The sequence below is a fragment of the Polypterus senegalus genome, chromosome 3, assembly GCF_016835505.1.
Source record: "Polypterus senegalus isolate Bchr_013 chromosome 3, ASM1683550v1, whole genome shotgun sequence".
Classification (NCBI taxonomy): Eukaryota; Metazoa; Chordata; class Cladistia; order Polypteriformes; family Polypteridae; genus Polypterus; species Polypterus senegalus.
In genome coordinates, this window is record NC_053156.1 from 271,346,691 (window position 1) to 271,362,773 (window position 16,083).

General features: G+C 40.9%; 1 protein-coding gene across 1 annotated transcript in view; it reads left to right on the forward strand.

Annotated features, from left to right (window-relative positions):
• The window catches only part of pik3c2b (phosphatidylinositol-4-phosphate 3-kinase, catalytic subunit type 2 beta), a 125,121-nt gene that overhangs the window by 25,393 nt on the left and 83,645 nt on the right, over nt 1-16,083 (forward strand). The window contains exon 2 of the mRNA XM_039749181.1: nt 12,627-13,390. Within this exon, the coding sequence (XP_039605115.1) occupies nt 12,701-13,390 (690 nt within the window). The 5' untranslated portion in view covers nt 12,627-12,700. The remainder of the gene's footprint in view (nt 1-12,626; nt 13,391-16,083) is intronic.

Genomic DNA, 16,083 nt, shown 5'->3' on the forward strand with positions numbered 1-16,083 from the left:
TGCAAGTATTTGCATACAGTTTGGTCAGAGCAAGTAGAAATGACAAGTCTTTCTATACATGATCCCGTCATTTCAGGGAACCTTAGTGTTTGGGACTCAGCAATGGTTGGCATATTAAAGCAGTCATATTTAGTACTTTGTCACATAACCCATGAAGACAATGACTGCTGAAGTCTGTAATTCATAAACTTCACCAGGTGCTGAGGATCTTCACTGGTGCTGCTCTGCAAAGCCTCTAATGCAGCCATCTTCAGCTCCTGCATGCTTCTGGGATTTCATCCCTCATGTTTTCTCTTCATTATATGGAAGGTCTGCTCAATTGGATTTAAATTGGGTGACTGGCCATTCAATAATTTTCCGAATTTATAGCTTTGAAAAACTCCTGTGTTTCTTAACATTATTTTTGGGATCATTATCTTGTTGTGGGATGAAGCACCACCTAATGAGTTTGGAGGCATATACTGAACTTGAGCAGATAAGATGTTTCTACGCACCTCAGAATTCATTGTGTGACTGCCATCAGCAGTTCCATCATCAACGAAGAGAAGTGTGCCAGGACCTGTGGCAGCCACCAGCATATTGTTTAACAGATGAGGTGGTCTGCTTTGGATCTTGGGCAGTTCCTTTATATTTTCACACTCTGCTCTTGCTGTCACTCTGATTCAGGTTCATCTTTGACTCTTCTGTCCACAGGACCCTTTTCTTGAATTCTGCAGGCTCTTTTAAGTTCTTATAAGCTGTAACCTGGCCATCCTGTTTTTGTGGCTAACTGGCTAACTAGAGGTTGCATCTTGCAGTGTGGTCTTGTATTTCTGTTCATGAAGTTTTGTGCAGATAGTCATCCCTGACACGTCCATATCTGCCTCCTGAGGACTGTTTCTGATCTGTCAGACAGGAGTTTGGGAATTTTACTTTAACACAGTGAGGATTCTTCTGTCAACAGCAGTGGAGGTCTTCCTTGACCCACCAGCCCCTCTGTGATTACTGAGCTCACCAGCTCGTTCTTTCTTCTTAATGATATTCCTGACAGTTGAATTTAGTAATCTTGAGGTTTTACCGATGTCTCTAATGAATTTCATTGGCACAGCCCTTGTCCTGAAGTTGAGCAATAGCAGCTATATAATTCAAAGTTAGTCTGTAGGTAGAAGCAAGCCAATTTTATGACTGCTAAAATAAATCATTGGAACTCACCTAAGTAATCACAAGCACCCTGAAAATGCCCTGAAACAAGGACACCTTGTAATAAAAAAGTGTTGTCATTTCTACGTGGTGTGGCCAAAATGTATGCAGATACCCTTAAATGAAAGTCTGCAATGTACACTTTAATCAAATCTGAATTGTTTGCTTTATACTTTTAAACTGTGGAGCAGAGGGGTAAATGAAGGAAAAATGTGTCTTTGTCCCAAACATTATGGAAGCCATTGCATATTATATTAATAACTGCTGAATTTGGCAGGTTGCAATGAAAAATGCTAAGAAAAGCACTTTACAAGATATACCAGCCTTCGATTTACAGTAAAATATGCCTCATAAACCACAAAATCTGCATAAAATAACATATCACATCATAGCAGGACTTGAATATTATTTAAACTCTAAACTGGCCTGCTGTGAATGAGGGTCAGTGCTCACCATAACAGACTGGACCTTAACATGGCGTAGATCCTCCTTTGCACCCAATTCTGTTGAGAATTATGTGGGTCTGATAATTGGTGGATATTCTTTTTTTTAGGTTTTTATTTACTTCATATTGAAGTGTTTTATTTTTGTCTGAAGTATGCTGAACCAAATACAACATCCTCTCTGACACACTAATACTGAGGTCTTTCAGCCAACAAATTATTCAGCAGAACTGTGGAAAGAAATGCTACTGGGGGTCCTCCTTACCAGCAGAAATATGCCTGTATAGTGCCTCACTGGGACCCTAACTACTCATTTTACCTTTAGCCAGGTCAGACGTTTCTCTTTCTTTCTAGTTACTCTGGTATGTGTTTGAAAAGGGTTTGTTGTTTGTCATAATATATTTATTTATTTATTGAGCTTCTATAAAATGCCAAATTTCCTCTGGAGACAAGTAAAGATCGGTCTGTCTATCCATCTATCCATCCATCCATCCATCCATTAATTACCTGGATTCCAGACTTTTCAAGTAAAAATTGGCAGTTTTACAGAGGACCATCTGATGATCACGAGGGAGGAGTGTTTGACAGACATCTGTCTTTATTGTGGTAGCCTGCTGTTTTCCAGTTCATGTCTTCCTTCTGAAATTTGCTTCTTCTCCCCATGTCTATTTGAATTTTCTTCCACAGCTTACAAACTGGCTGTTGTGTTAAAAGCTGTGCTAACATTATGTTACTTTTATATTAATTAGTTGATGATTTTATCCAAAGTGACTTACAAATCATGAGAGTACAGCTGAATTATTTCCATATTTCTAAATGTGTGTGCACAGGCTTGTGGACTGACATGCTCAAAGTTTTACACGCTGAGTCAGAGGTGCGTATTAAAGCATCCTTGTCCTTTGACAGTCCAGATTCCTTTGTCAGCTGGCCATACTGTCTACCTAATGGTTGTTATTTGTGTATGCATGTGTGCTTAGCAGTAGTATGGATCCTTTCCATGATGGGTTTCTGCCACATGATCGGTGCTCCCAATATCTTAGCCTTGGATACAAAAACTGGAGCAACACAGATCTGTACACAGAATGCACACTCTCATCTTGTGTTCTAATGCCAATTTCCTTGTGAAATCCTTTGATATGATTGATTATAAAAGGCACTATATTATATCAGATAGTAACAGACTACACATAATGCCTTTCCAATTATACCCTGCCAAAAGTGTAGCTTCCTGAGAAATCAAAATGCAAGGAATTAAGTAATGTAGTCTTCAGAAAAGAGTCCATATAAACATGGGAAAGCAGCAGAAAGTATGGTTGTACATCAGGTGGTTCTGCAGCATACTGTTTGGAGGAACTGCATTCATTTTTGAGGAGTTAAAGTAATTTCTCTGTTCATTTTGTCTCCTCCAATAACATGGTGTTTAGGTGATTTGCAACTGTAAATTGGCTTAGTGTGGGAATGAGCACTAGTGTGTCCAGCAGTAAACTAGAATCCAGTCCAGTGATGGTCCCTGCCTTGCCTTGTACCCGATCTGCCTTACCAGACTCAGATTACAGGAGTAGACTAGTTCAGGGAAAAAGTTGAGGATGAGTGAGTGAATGTGCGAGTCCAGTAATTATTAGGCAGTGCTCTGGAAAGTCCTCACTTCTCTCTCATTTTAACCAGAAAAAAACAGCAGGATAGAAAATATTCATAGATGGATATCTGGTGGATTCAGAAAGTACTCGTACCCATTCACTTTATGTAATCTTTATTCTGTTTAAAGATTTCATTTTAAATGGATAAAAATGACAAACTGTTTACTGAAAATAGTTTTCAGGAAAATTTGCAAATTTATAAAAAAATCAAAAGCTGAAATCTCTCATTTATTTAAACTTTGCTGTTGCAATCTAAATTGTGGTCAGGTTCATCCCTGTTAGCTTTAATTCTCCTCTGTGTCTAGAACCTGATAGGAGGCCTCCTGTGTCAAACGGAATTGAAACGAGAGACACACACTTGTGTAAAAATAGGGTCCCACAATTCACACTGCCTGTCAGGATGAAAACCAAGCTATGATCTCCAAGGGGCTCTCTGTAAACCACCATAATCAAATTGTGGTGAGGCATAGATCAGGGCAAAGGGATAAAACCATTTCTGAAGTGTTCTCAGGAGCACAGGTGCTTTAATAATTGTGAAATTTAAGAAGTTTGAAACCACCTGAGCTCTTCCTAGAATGAGTAACCACCCATCCAGAATGAGTAACTAGGCGAAAAGGGTCGGGGAAGTGACCAAGAACGCAGTGGTTACTCTAAAAGAGCTGCAGATGTCCTCTGCTGAAATGGGAGAACCTTTCTTGAGGACGTCAATACTGGGAGCTCTCCTTTAATCTGATGTTTATGGTAGAGTGACTGAAGAGAGGTCACTTTTGAGTAAATGTTTGCCAAATGGCAATTAAAGAACTCTGAGAGCATGAGGGAAAAGATTCTCTGGTCTGATGAGACAAAGACTGAGCTCTTTGAGCAGATCTCTAAGCACTACATCTGGCAAAGAGCAGGCAGTACTCATCACCTGCCTAATACCATCCCTACGATGAAGCATGGTGTTGGCAGCATCATGCTATGACAGTGCTTCTCAGCGGCAGGGACAAAGAGACCGAATTGAGGAAAGGGTAAATGGATTAAAAGCAGAGAGGTCCTTGAAGAAAACCTGATCCAGAGTACACATGACCTCAGACTTTGGTGACAGTTCATCTTTCAGTCTGACAATGACCCAGAGCATACAGCCAACACAATGCTGGAGTGGCTTTAGGACAGATCACTGTCTGGCCCACACATAAACCCCATAAAACATTTGTAGAGAGAAGATGGGGGTTTACAGATGATCCAATTAAAGATCCAATCTAATGGAGCTTGAGAGGATCTGCCAGGAAGAATAGGATAAGCTGCCCAGATCCAGGTGTGCAAGACTTGTAGAGGCTTACCCAAGAAGACTCAAAGCTGGAATTGCTGCTAAAGGGGCTGTTACAAAGTACTTCATTAATGATGTGAATACTTTGTGAATGAGATATTTCAGTTTTTGATTCTGAACAAATTTGCAAAACTTTCTTAAAGCATGTTTCCAGTTTGTTATTGTACGTTATTGAGTGTTGATTGATGGGAAAAAAATGGCACATTTGTCCGACACCAAAATAAAGTAAGCAAAAAGTGAAGGAACCTGAAAACACTCTGAATCCATTGTTGGTAAATGTTGAATTGTATGTACAACTGTTTGTAAGGGAAGGTCCAATAGAGGATGGTAAAACAGTCATTTTGATGTTGTTGACAACAGAGGAGCATCATGCTGAAATAATTAAAATAGAAGTTGGTGACATGTGTGCACACTCGCTGTGACAGGGAGAGGACGGCTGCACCTCCAGACTGAGAAGGGCCATTTCACATGGTTTGAGCATTTAGTTAAGATGCAGTCTGGGTGCTAAGTTACTTTTTCAGTAGTTCATTTAACTGATGGTGTTTATGACTTACAAATTGAAAGCGTACTTTTGTTATTTTCATAACAAGCACCCACCAACCGGAAGAACACCAAGGCATTCTATATCGATTGTGTCCTTCATCTCTTGGCTGGCTTTGGAGTATCTAAGAAATAGAGTGCCGTAGTTTGCTCACACTGAAATGCTGGCAACTCAACACCCGACCAGGAACAGCAGATTGTATGTGAAGTGAACTTAGGACGACGTGGCAAGTCCTCTGTTTGATCATGGACTTCTGGTCCGACAGTGGTGGTCTACAGCCAGACTCTACTGCCGAGATGTCCTGCAGGTCAGCTGTCTGCACGTGTTCTGAATCAGCCTGCATGCTCAGCCTTCAGGATTTATGTTGTTAGGATGAATTTGCTTCAGCACATAAACCCTTGTGCTATCCCTGCATCTTTTTATCTGTTTTTCCAGATTAGTTTTTTTCTTTTATTTTAGCGTTCTTTTAAATTGACTGACTGGGTGGCTGGGGGTTGTGAGCGATGCTCTCAGAAACAGGCCAGTGTTAGAAATGAATAAATATTTAAAGCCAGGCTTCCTTCTTGATGATTTGAAGAGTGTCAGTGAATGAGAGAGACAGAGATGGAGAGCGCCGTCACATGTGTGTGGGATGCCCTCAGGAGGGGGGTAGGGTTCAGGGTCTGGCTTTGTCTGTGCTGCTCAGCGGCAGCCGTGAGACTGCGCCTGAAATTCCTGCTTCACGTGACGTGGCTTCTGGCCCTTTTGTTTTGTAAATCTGGGAAATCAGTTCTAATTGAAACCGATTAATTCCTTGTGGGAGGTGAATTCTGCCAGGCTGCCTTTCAGCAGCTGGGTGTCTTTCTCTGTGGAACAATGCCAAACCTGTGCTCCACCCCCACCCCCCCAAACCACCCCCTACTGCTGGACGCATCGAAATGCTGCTTCTGGGTGGAAGCATGCCATCAGAACGCTTTGGCGCCACCGGCCTTTGTAAGGCCCCCAAGTCTTGCTCATTTATGATGCATGCGTCTGAATCTTTTGTTGTTTTTGACATTGGCCGGCTGTGGTCAGCAGCACTTCTGCCTTAGCGGAACCCCCCTTTCATCTCTGCAAGCCGCCTGGAACTGAAGCACTGACTGCTGTGAAGGGCAAGTTGTCCTCTTGATTGGACACACTGTTGACCACTTCTCACTCCTGACATCTGTGAGCCTGGTCAGTCAGACTCCTGTAGAGACGCCCTCGGGGAAAGACAGGAGAGACAACGCAGGAAAGAAAGAAACTATAAAACGGCAGGAGCCGCCTCTGGCTGGTTAATTCATACACCAAAGCTGTCTGGCTGACCAACTTTGCCTCATTATCAACAGGAAAGTGGTGGGTCTAATAAGACTGAGCAGACTGGTTCCATCCAACCTTGCTCATGAAACTTCTAAGTTGAGCTCCATCCCCTCAAGACTAGGAAATGGATGGATGGATTAATGAACAGTGAACAAGCAGCAAAGGAGCCAGTCTGTTAAAGCTGGGAGGTGTGCAAATGTGGCTGTGCAGAAACACACGCTGCACCTGCTGTTCTGTCTTTTTTTTTTTTTTTTTTTTTGACCCAGGCATCATTTTTAATATACATTTCGGTGTTGTACCATTTTTCACCTGAGTGCTTAATATATTGTGCTGATTAACTGAATTTATTTTAGCTTTGTTCCTTCACTTTCACTTCCCCCCTGCCTTAGGTAATGCTTACTAGCATCTTGTGTCATTGAGATGGTCATACATTTAGCTGAGGTCCAACAGAGCTGACACAAAATGGAGCACCTATTGCCTTCCACATACTGTCTCCATCTCATGATTTTCGATTATGCTAACATAATCCCCTTACGATCTCCTCGGGGGCGGACTGGCCATTAGGGCATTTGGGCAATGCTCGTAACTAGGGCCGCAGACTCTGGTCTGGTCATGGGCCAGCTGTTTCATGAAATACATTTTCTGTACTGATTACTGTTTGACATTAACATTAATTTTCTAAACTACTAAACAGTATCTGTCTGGTACTGCGATTTATATAGTCCTATATAATATACCGTATTACGTCATCAAGTTGTTTTAGTTGTCAGTACACAACGTTGCAGCGAAAAATTTGGTCAAAACTGCCTTTTGCCTATTTCTGTTTCGATACCGCTTCATTTCGGTTATCATTGCAATTTATTTTATCTGATATCTAGTATTTAAATTCGTCTGTACTAATAATTAGTTTAGATTATGTATTATGCATTTTATTGTTCTCTGGTCGTCAGCATGAGTGGTAATTAGTGGTTTTCAGCTGTGATTATTAGTATGATGAAATAAAGTTATAAAGCACAGGATAGGAATTTTTTGTATTAGGATGGAACATTTATAGTTTATCGTTAAGTTAATGGAACATTTCAATTGTGAGGTTTTCATTTTAATCTCGGTTATAATTTATTCCATTGTGAATGTACAGCTACTAACCTACAAGGGTACTGGCACTTGGACATAACCTTTGACATGTAACGTGTAAGCCATGTTACTAAATTTTTGTTTTTCATTACATTTTATTTCTGAGTATGTCGTCAAATTTTAAATTGTGTCTAAACAATAGTGTACAGATAAAATTTGGCAAAAGTTTAGATAGAGTTCATATCATAGGCTTATCATAGGTAAGAAAATTAAAATGAATAATTGGCCGAGTGGGTCGACCTCGTCACCTCACTCATTGAAGGATGCCCGGGCAGGTTGTGACACCCAGTCCGCTCCTGGATCTCCCAATATGAAAATGTGCAATATTTAAGTAAGTAGGATCGTATACTGTACTAGCTATGTAAGCCTTTGCTTTAAAAAGCCCGGGGTCCTTGAAACTATTGAAATCGTCAGATGAAAAATTGAAATGTAGAGATATCAGGTAATTGAAAGGAACTGCTCTGGGTATCCCTCTTCTGGGTTTCATTTTACCGACGGACGTGCTCGCCTCGCTTGTGTATTAGTGGCGGGAGGAAAAGTAAAAGGGATACCGTCTCACTAATAAGAGTTTTTCTCCTTTCTCGTCAGTTTTACCTTGGCAACAGAGTCGCTTTCTTCTTCCGACTCGTTAACTACGGGCTGCCTTGCCGGCTCTCAGAGCTTCATGCTGTAGTAGCCTAGCATTTCCAGGCCGGACAGACAGACAGACACACACATTTCCACGCGTAGACGTTATATATATATATATATATATATATATATATATATATATATATATATAAAGAGAGGCTGATATTATTATATAGCATTTTTCAGTCTGATGTATGTATTGCTTCATTCCTGCTGGTTTTCTTGATGTGGCCATACCCAGTATGCGCTCCGCCAGTCCCAGCAGGCTTTCCATTTAACTGCCAAGCATATATGGAAAGTCAAATCTTGAAGTAGAAGACACACTTGTAAATGTGAGTGCCCGTGTAGGGTTGTCATTAATTTTTATAGCCATGCTGCACCGCAGGAGATGCTCTGTTGGACAAAAAAGGTTTAGAAATTTTTAGTTTGTATGCATATTAAATTCTAATAATTAATTAAAATGCTTAAAATTACATACAAATTATGGAAACTCACCTTGGTACTGCATGTGCTGCAGACTGTATATGGTGACTCTGTGCAATGCAGGCCAATTACTTTACTGCAAAATACTCATATTTAGAATTTGGGCTCTCAAGTTTAATGGCTTCAGACTTTTTTTAAATTAAATAAGAGATTGTCTACTTCCATCTTTTCCTCTTTTTACATATCGTGTTGATGTAGTTGCCCAGTTCTTAACAGTGGGTGCCATTGTTAGGCACTTTTCAATCTTTTCCTCTCTGTTGCCTGTGGGATTTCTCTGGATGCTGAGGGTTACGATTGCTTAACAAGCAAAGTGTATGAGAGTGTGTCTAGCATTGGATCGGCATCTTCTCCAGGGTTTGTTCCAGGCATGTTCAACAAAAGAAGATTTGTGCTGTGAAAAAGCAGACCTACAGGCCACCAATCTAATGCTTTAGATGCATGCTGATTAATGTTGCAGAGTCACCACTATAATGGAATAGTATCAAGTCCACCTGCACTAGTGATGGGCAATTTGCAGGTGATTTATACCTTTTGAATGACACTCTTCAGTGATTCATAGGAATCGATTTAATTGACCTCAGTGGAAGTGCTAAAGTACAAGCGTGATGCCGTCAGCCTATTTCACGTAAATATTTAAAGCACATACGTGATGCCGTCAGCATGTTTCATCTAGACTTTTAAAGCTCATGTGCAAGTACCGCCTGTCTGATTCATGATTCTCGTTCACTTCACTTACAATTCTTTCTTGTTAAAACTAAATCACTGTCAGTGAACAAGAACTCTGGCATTGATCATTCTCTTGTTCATCATACAAGTTCAATACAGTAACAACATAATTGTATTAGAATGTTTTAATTGTATTGTACAATTCATTATTATTCATTATGCATTATTGTTGTAAACAGAATATTTAAACATAATATTAAACTAACACATTTATGGCCCTTTGTAAATTAAATAAATTAGTCAGTTAAAGTTGAAACTTATAAAAATAACATTCTAATTTGTAACAGTTCTTTACGTTCAGCTTCACTTTAGCACATACTTTTTAGCAGTTCGTTGAATGCACCCAGCTTCAAGTTTGAACTTAATCAATATCTGAGAACGATTCACTTGATTCTCAATCATTTGGTTTGAAAAAGAGTCACTGGTTTCTCATGGTACAATTTTTCTTCTTATGATTCTCCAATTAATTTTATATGATTATGAATTACCAGCATGTTTAATGCATAATATAATAAAATGGAGGCAGAACTCTTTGTTTTTCCCAGTTGATTCTGGGTTCGTCTGGGTTGTGTTCTTGCTCCTTCTCTGTTCAATGCTTGTATGGATTGGGTGTTGGGCAAGGTCGTGGCGTCCAGCGGCTGTGGGGCATCTGTTGGTGAAGAAAGATTCACGGATCTTGACTTTGCTGACGATGCTCTGATCTTCGTGGAGTCAATGGAGGTTCTGATCGGGGCGCTCGAGAGACTGAGTGAGGAGTCTGAGCGTCTGGGCTTGCGAGTGTCCTGATAAAAACCAAGAACCAGGACTTTAATGACCTCTTGGGCACAGCCATCAGCAGTCTGTCTGTTTGTGGAGAGAGTGTTGACCTTGTCGAGAGGTTTACTTACCTCAACAGTGACATTCATGTCTCTGGTGACTCTTCCTGTGAAGTCAGTAGATGGACTGGGAGAGCATGGGAGGTCATGAGGTCGCTGGAAAGGAGTGTGTGGCGTTCTCGATATCTATGCAAAAGGATGAAGGTCCAAGTCTTTAGAGTCCTGGTGCTTCCTGTCTTGCTATATGGTTGCGAGACATGGACGCTATTCAGTGACCTGAGACGAAGAGTGGACTCCTTTGGTACTGTCTCTCCGGAAAATCCTTGGGTACCGTTGGTTTGATTTTGTGTCGAATGAGCAGTTGCTCATGGAGTCCTGAATTAGGCACATTACCTGCATTGTGTGGGAGTGTCAGTGATGGCACTACAGCCATGTGGTGCATTTCCCTGAGGGTAATCTGGCTGGCAGGATCCTCATTGTTGGGGATTCGAGTGGCTGGATTAAGCCAAGGGGTTGCCCACGTAACACCTGGCTGCGGCAGATAGAGGGTCATTTTCGGAGGGTGGGACTGGACCATGCGTCTGCCTGGGGGGTTGCAAGCCGGGATCCGAAGTCATTTCATCATGTAGTGGGTGCGGCAACGCACTGTACCAGTGCATGCTCCCCAACTTGACTTGATAATAAATATAAATAATATAATTATATAAAAAATTAATTTGCAATAAATTCAAGGGAAACCTCATCCCTGCCAAGGTTTTCTTTTTATTTTGGATGAATCAAATGGTAAACTGAAAGAGTCTAATTAGTTAAGTGAATCGAAATGCCCATCACGCTACCTCTCACTTCTTAGCAGGAAAGCGAATGTGGTTCGTTTGCTGATCTATGAGAGTTGAAGATCATTCACTTTGTTTTACACAAGAGCGAATGCTGCACTAATTTAAAAAGCATAATCGTAAGCAAGTGTGCCTTGCACTATTTCATGTTAGAAATGTAACAATCAAATTGCCTTCCCAACCCAACCATAAAAATTATGCTTTTTGCCCACTGGTTAGAAAATAGTACACCTTTATTCCGATTTTGAAACAGGGAATCACTATTTAAATAGATTTAGCTTTTATCTTTCTTTTAGTTTCTGTCATCCACTTGTTGTTTGGCCTATTGAATTAAAAAAAATCAAATTACCAGTCACTTGTGTTGCACAATGGCTGAGTCCAAAGAATAGTTGCAGTGCCAGCCCAGCCACCCCATTTAATAGTGAGCAACAAATATTGACAACCAAATAAAGAGGCGTTTATGCTTTGTGCTGTGGGGGTTCAGGGAGCCAAAGTCTCAGTGAGTAGCCAATATCACCTGGCAAATGTAATGACATGATTGCTGTTGCAATAAATAGCATGTGGCATATGAAAATCTGAAGGTTTAGCCAGTTACCTTATCAGCAAGCCAGCCATCACATAAATGAGCATCAGCAAGGCATCTGCCAGTGTTACTTTGCCTCAAAGTAAATGAATCATGGGTTGACCAAGGGCGCTGAGCCATGATGTGTGTTGGTGTTCTTAGCGGCACAGATGACTTGTATGAAATGTAACTGAAAATGGTTAATAAAAGGCTGCATCAATTGTCTTTTTATGTTGACCTGTACACCCGCATCATATGGAAATTGAATATAGCACACATCAGTCAGTTAATGCGTCTGTGCATAGCGGGCAAGATGGAGGTGAAGCTTGGTGGAGATATTTCTGACCTTTCGATTAGAAAGCCAGCCATTGTTAAAACCTAGATTTGAACAGGTGTCCCATTTCATTTTTAAGCTTTTATTTTCCGGTGGTGCTCCATGTCCCATAGCTTCTACTATAAAACACCAGGGCAGTATAGAAAACACTTAATTTTGCATTTCAAATGTGTATATACCATGTTTGTGAAGAAATAACGTTGACTTGAAAAACACTAAACTTATTCTCTAACTAATATCCAGTAGTTTAGCTAACCTTAGACTGATAGAACTTGAAGGGAAATGTCCTGCTCATATGAAAAGACCTAAGCTGCCTCAGGAAATACAGTTGACTCTGGTCCTTTTTTATATGGCTTCTGTGTGATATGTGTCTTCTGTGTCATTGAGTGCATCACAATCTAGATTTCTCCCCAGTTGTATACCAAGATACTTAAATATCCAACCTGTTCTTTGTTGTAATTTGTATGTTCCATCTAACCTTTATCACTTAGCCCCCATAGTCATATCCTGTAAAAAAAGAAAATGAATCATTCATTCATTTCGTTGTGAACTTTTTTTCACTCAATTCCTTATTCTTCAAAATATCTTTTTTTTTTTTTTTTTTTTACCTCTTACAGTTAATTTTCTTTCTCTTTATGCTACTGTTTCATCCTATTCTGATGTCCATATCTTTGCCTCCACAGATCAGCCAGACCAATGCAGCTTCTGAGGAACCCATAACACCCTGTGGGATTCTATTTCCTTCTTGTGCTGGACAATGTCAGTGCCGCAGACGCACAGTGATAACGAGCAGAGATGGGGCTGTCTGAAGCCCTTAGGGCTGAGCACTCGTGAACTTGTCCTGGCTGAAGCCTTGCAAATGGAGTATGATGCCTTGTCTCGTCTCAGACAGGACAAGGATAGACCAGCACTGCAGAGGGGACTCTCGGGATCTGACCCAACTCTAAATCTGCAGTCTTCTCCACAAAATTCTTCTTCAAGTCTTCTGAGAAATAGCCAGGAATCCCACCAATTCACAAAGGAGCCTGTGTACATTCTTAGTAATTCCATGAAGGAGACGGACATGCTATCAAAAAGCCTACCAACTCACAACCCACCTCCAGCTATCCCTCCTCGGATCCCTCTTCGGGACTCGGATGAGCTCCCTTCCACTCATCTCCAAAGAAGTGTAGTGCCACGTGATGTTAACGTGTTCACGCCAGAGGCCGACCAGCCCAAACTAAGTATGAGAACTGGTGACCTTTTACGGGAGTATCAGGAGCTAAATGACACGTTGGTGAAGCTCAATAGCGGAAGTAGTGACGCACAATGTGACAGGAGGAGCAACAGAGAAACATCAGGAAAGCCAGTGGCACGCAGCAAGACGCTTCCTCCTCAGATACCCCCAAGAACTCTCCAACCCAGGCTCCGCAAGGATAAGGACAACCGACGGGCCTCAGCGAATCCGGTAAGGTGATAGAGTGCATGTAGTACTGTAGCTATAAGATGTTTATTGTAATTTTGTATGCCTTTTAAGTTGTTCGATAACTGCCTTAGAAGCTGTGTGATCAATAGTAAAATATTTTATTGATTGTAAGCCACTTTATACAGGAGTATTTAGTACATTTCAACTAATAGTTTTGAAACTTTTGAAAGTCACTATCTAGAATGGTTGATTGGTGTATGGGCAGACAGTGGCTCTGGCTTCATTCATTATATAAAAGGCATTTGAATTTACCGTATTGTAAATTGGTTTTAAGAAGTAGCTGTATAAACTAACTTCAGTTTATAAAATAAAGCTCAGTGTCCAAGTTCTCAGTTCAGCTTTATACTTTATTTTCATGTGTACATAGTACAATAAAATTCTTACCTGCCTGTCTCTCACACACTAATGATAATAGTACAATACCAAAAACCAAGGACACATTGAATGTGTCTCTTAAGTAACCTTATGACGTATTCCCGAATCTAGTGGTGTGTTTGGCAATGATGACCTTTTGCTAGAATGAAGAGGGGATGAGGCCTTAAATAATTCAGTTTGCCTTTCTAAGGCAGCATGTGTTATATATGTTATGGACAGAAGGGAGATGTTTGGTATTCTGTGCTGATATCAACTCAGCCTGAAGTGCTGTGTGGTTCTGAGCTATGCAGATGCTGTTGAGTATAGATGAAGACATCTCAGTTTTTCTTAGCTGTCTAAGGAAGTAGAAGTACTGGTGAGCCACTTTGATGATAACCGAGATGTGTAGTAACCACTTTATGTTGTCACTCTGTGATGGTTCAGGTCAGCTTCTTACTCCCTCTTCATTTTTGGGAGCCTCTTGAACCCGACACCGTCAGTACCATAACCAAGATGAGCTTGGCAGATGAGAACAAAATTCACATGAAGCAAGAGGATGGTAAAAAAAAAAAAAAATTGCAGTGCTCTAAATGTTCCATAAATAAATAATCCATAAAAGCAAAGGTGAGATGGAGGTTAAAAATTAAAATAAATAAATCCATTAAAATCAGAGGTTAAAACACAGGCTGGAAACTTCTGTAAAAACACTAGCCTCAGTGCCCATTTAAAACAGATTCCTCCTTGTCTAATCCCTTCCCAGATCTTGCAGGTCAAGGAGAAGACTACCAGCAGACTCAGACAACCTTTTGTCCTGGCTTGTGTTCCCATCACCATTTCTACTGCGTTCCATGGGGAGACCCTGAGCCCCTGATCCGCTTGTACTGCTGCCAGTCAGTCAGCTCCACCCAGCACAAGTGCCCTGTCCTCCCACCACTGTCAGTCCGTTGAGTCCTCCTGGTGAGATCACAATCCTAAGCCCAATGGTTGGTCCTGCTAAAGGGACCGTTCAGTTCCTTCCTGAGCTCCAGCCACTCGCGCTCCTTCCTGGGGTTCCATACCCATCCGTCTGCTTCCTTTCATAGCACCAGCTCTCTCTCACACTCCTGCCTCTCTTCTTTTCCCTTTAACCTCCACTCTCTTTTCTTGTCTTTTTTTGTTTTGTTCCTTCTCCTCCTCTCTCGCACTCGCACTTCATTTTTTAAACGCGGGGACGTGGCACAGCTGTGGCATTCAGCAGCTCTCGGCATCAATTAGGGGTGCGGACAATCCTACACCTGTGCACTAAGTTTAGGGCCATCCGCTTCTGCATCGTGCATAGGAACAGCTCTTGCAACATTACCACACCTCCACCTGAAGATCAGTCATGGACCTCACTTTACCACACACTCCACGAAATTTAAATGTGCTAATCGTCTCCAAAGTTTCTCCTCTAATGTAGAAGTCAGTGTGGTTTGCAGGTGTTAGTGTGGTCTTCATACTGCATCCTGAATTCGGTGAACACCTCCTTCATTTTGATGACATTAAGGGTGAGACTGTAGTCCTGACAACACAGTGCCAGAAGATAAATATGTTCTCTAAAAGCTGTGTCAGCATTCTTGGTGATATGGCCTATGCTGGTGCTGTCATCAGCAAATTTAATCTTGAAGTTAAAGCTGCATCTGGCCACAGAGTCATAGCTGAAACCAGAAGTATGGGCTGACCACTATACATTCTGTGGTGCCTAAGTTCAAGATGAATGTGGAGGAAGTAACATTACCAACTAACTTGTGCTTGATCTATTCATTTGTAAGTGTAAAATTGCTTGATCAGCTTTGATGGTACAACAGTGTTAAATGGTGATTCTAGTACAGCATTTCTTATTATCCAGTTGTGCAAAAGATTTGGCATCCTTTCTTAATCGGTTGTGATGATATGTAAAGTAGAGGTGGTCCAAAGTATCTGGGTTTCTGCACTGGTCTTTGAAGTATGAATATCTCAGATAAACAATAAGAGAAAATGGAAAACTAGAAATAAACTATTCAATGTTATCTGGTTGGAAAAAATGGAAATATGAATTTGGAGTGTTATGTGACTGAAAAATCAGTGCAAGAGTGAAGAGTATAGTGTATAAAATAGTGGTCAGGCCAGCATTGTTGTATGGATCAGAAACCTGTGCAGTTAATAAGATACATGAACGGAAACCGGATACTACAGAAATTAGGATTGTGAGAGGAATGTATTGAGTAACAAAGCATGATAAGATTAAGAATGTGTAAATAGGAGGTACAATTGAAATATTGAAAAGAAGGTTAAACTGGTAAGGGTATGTCCTGAGAGTAGAA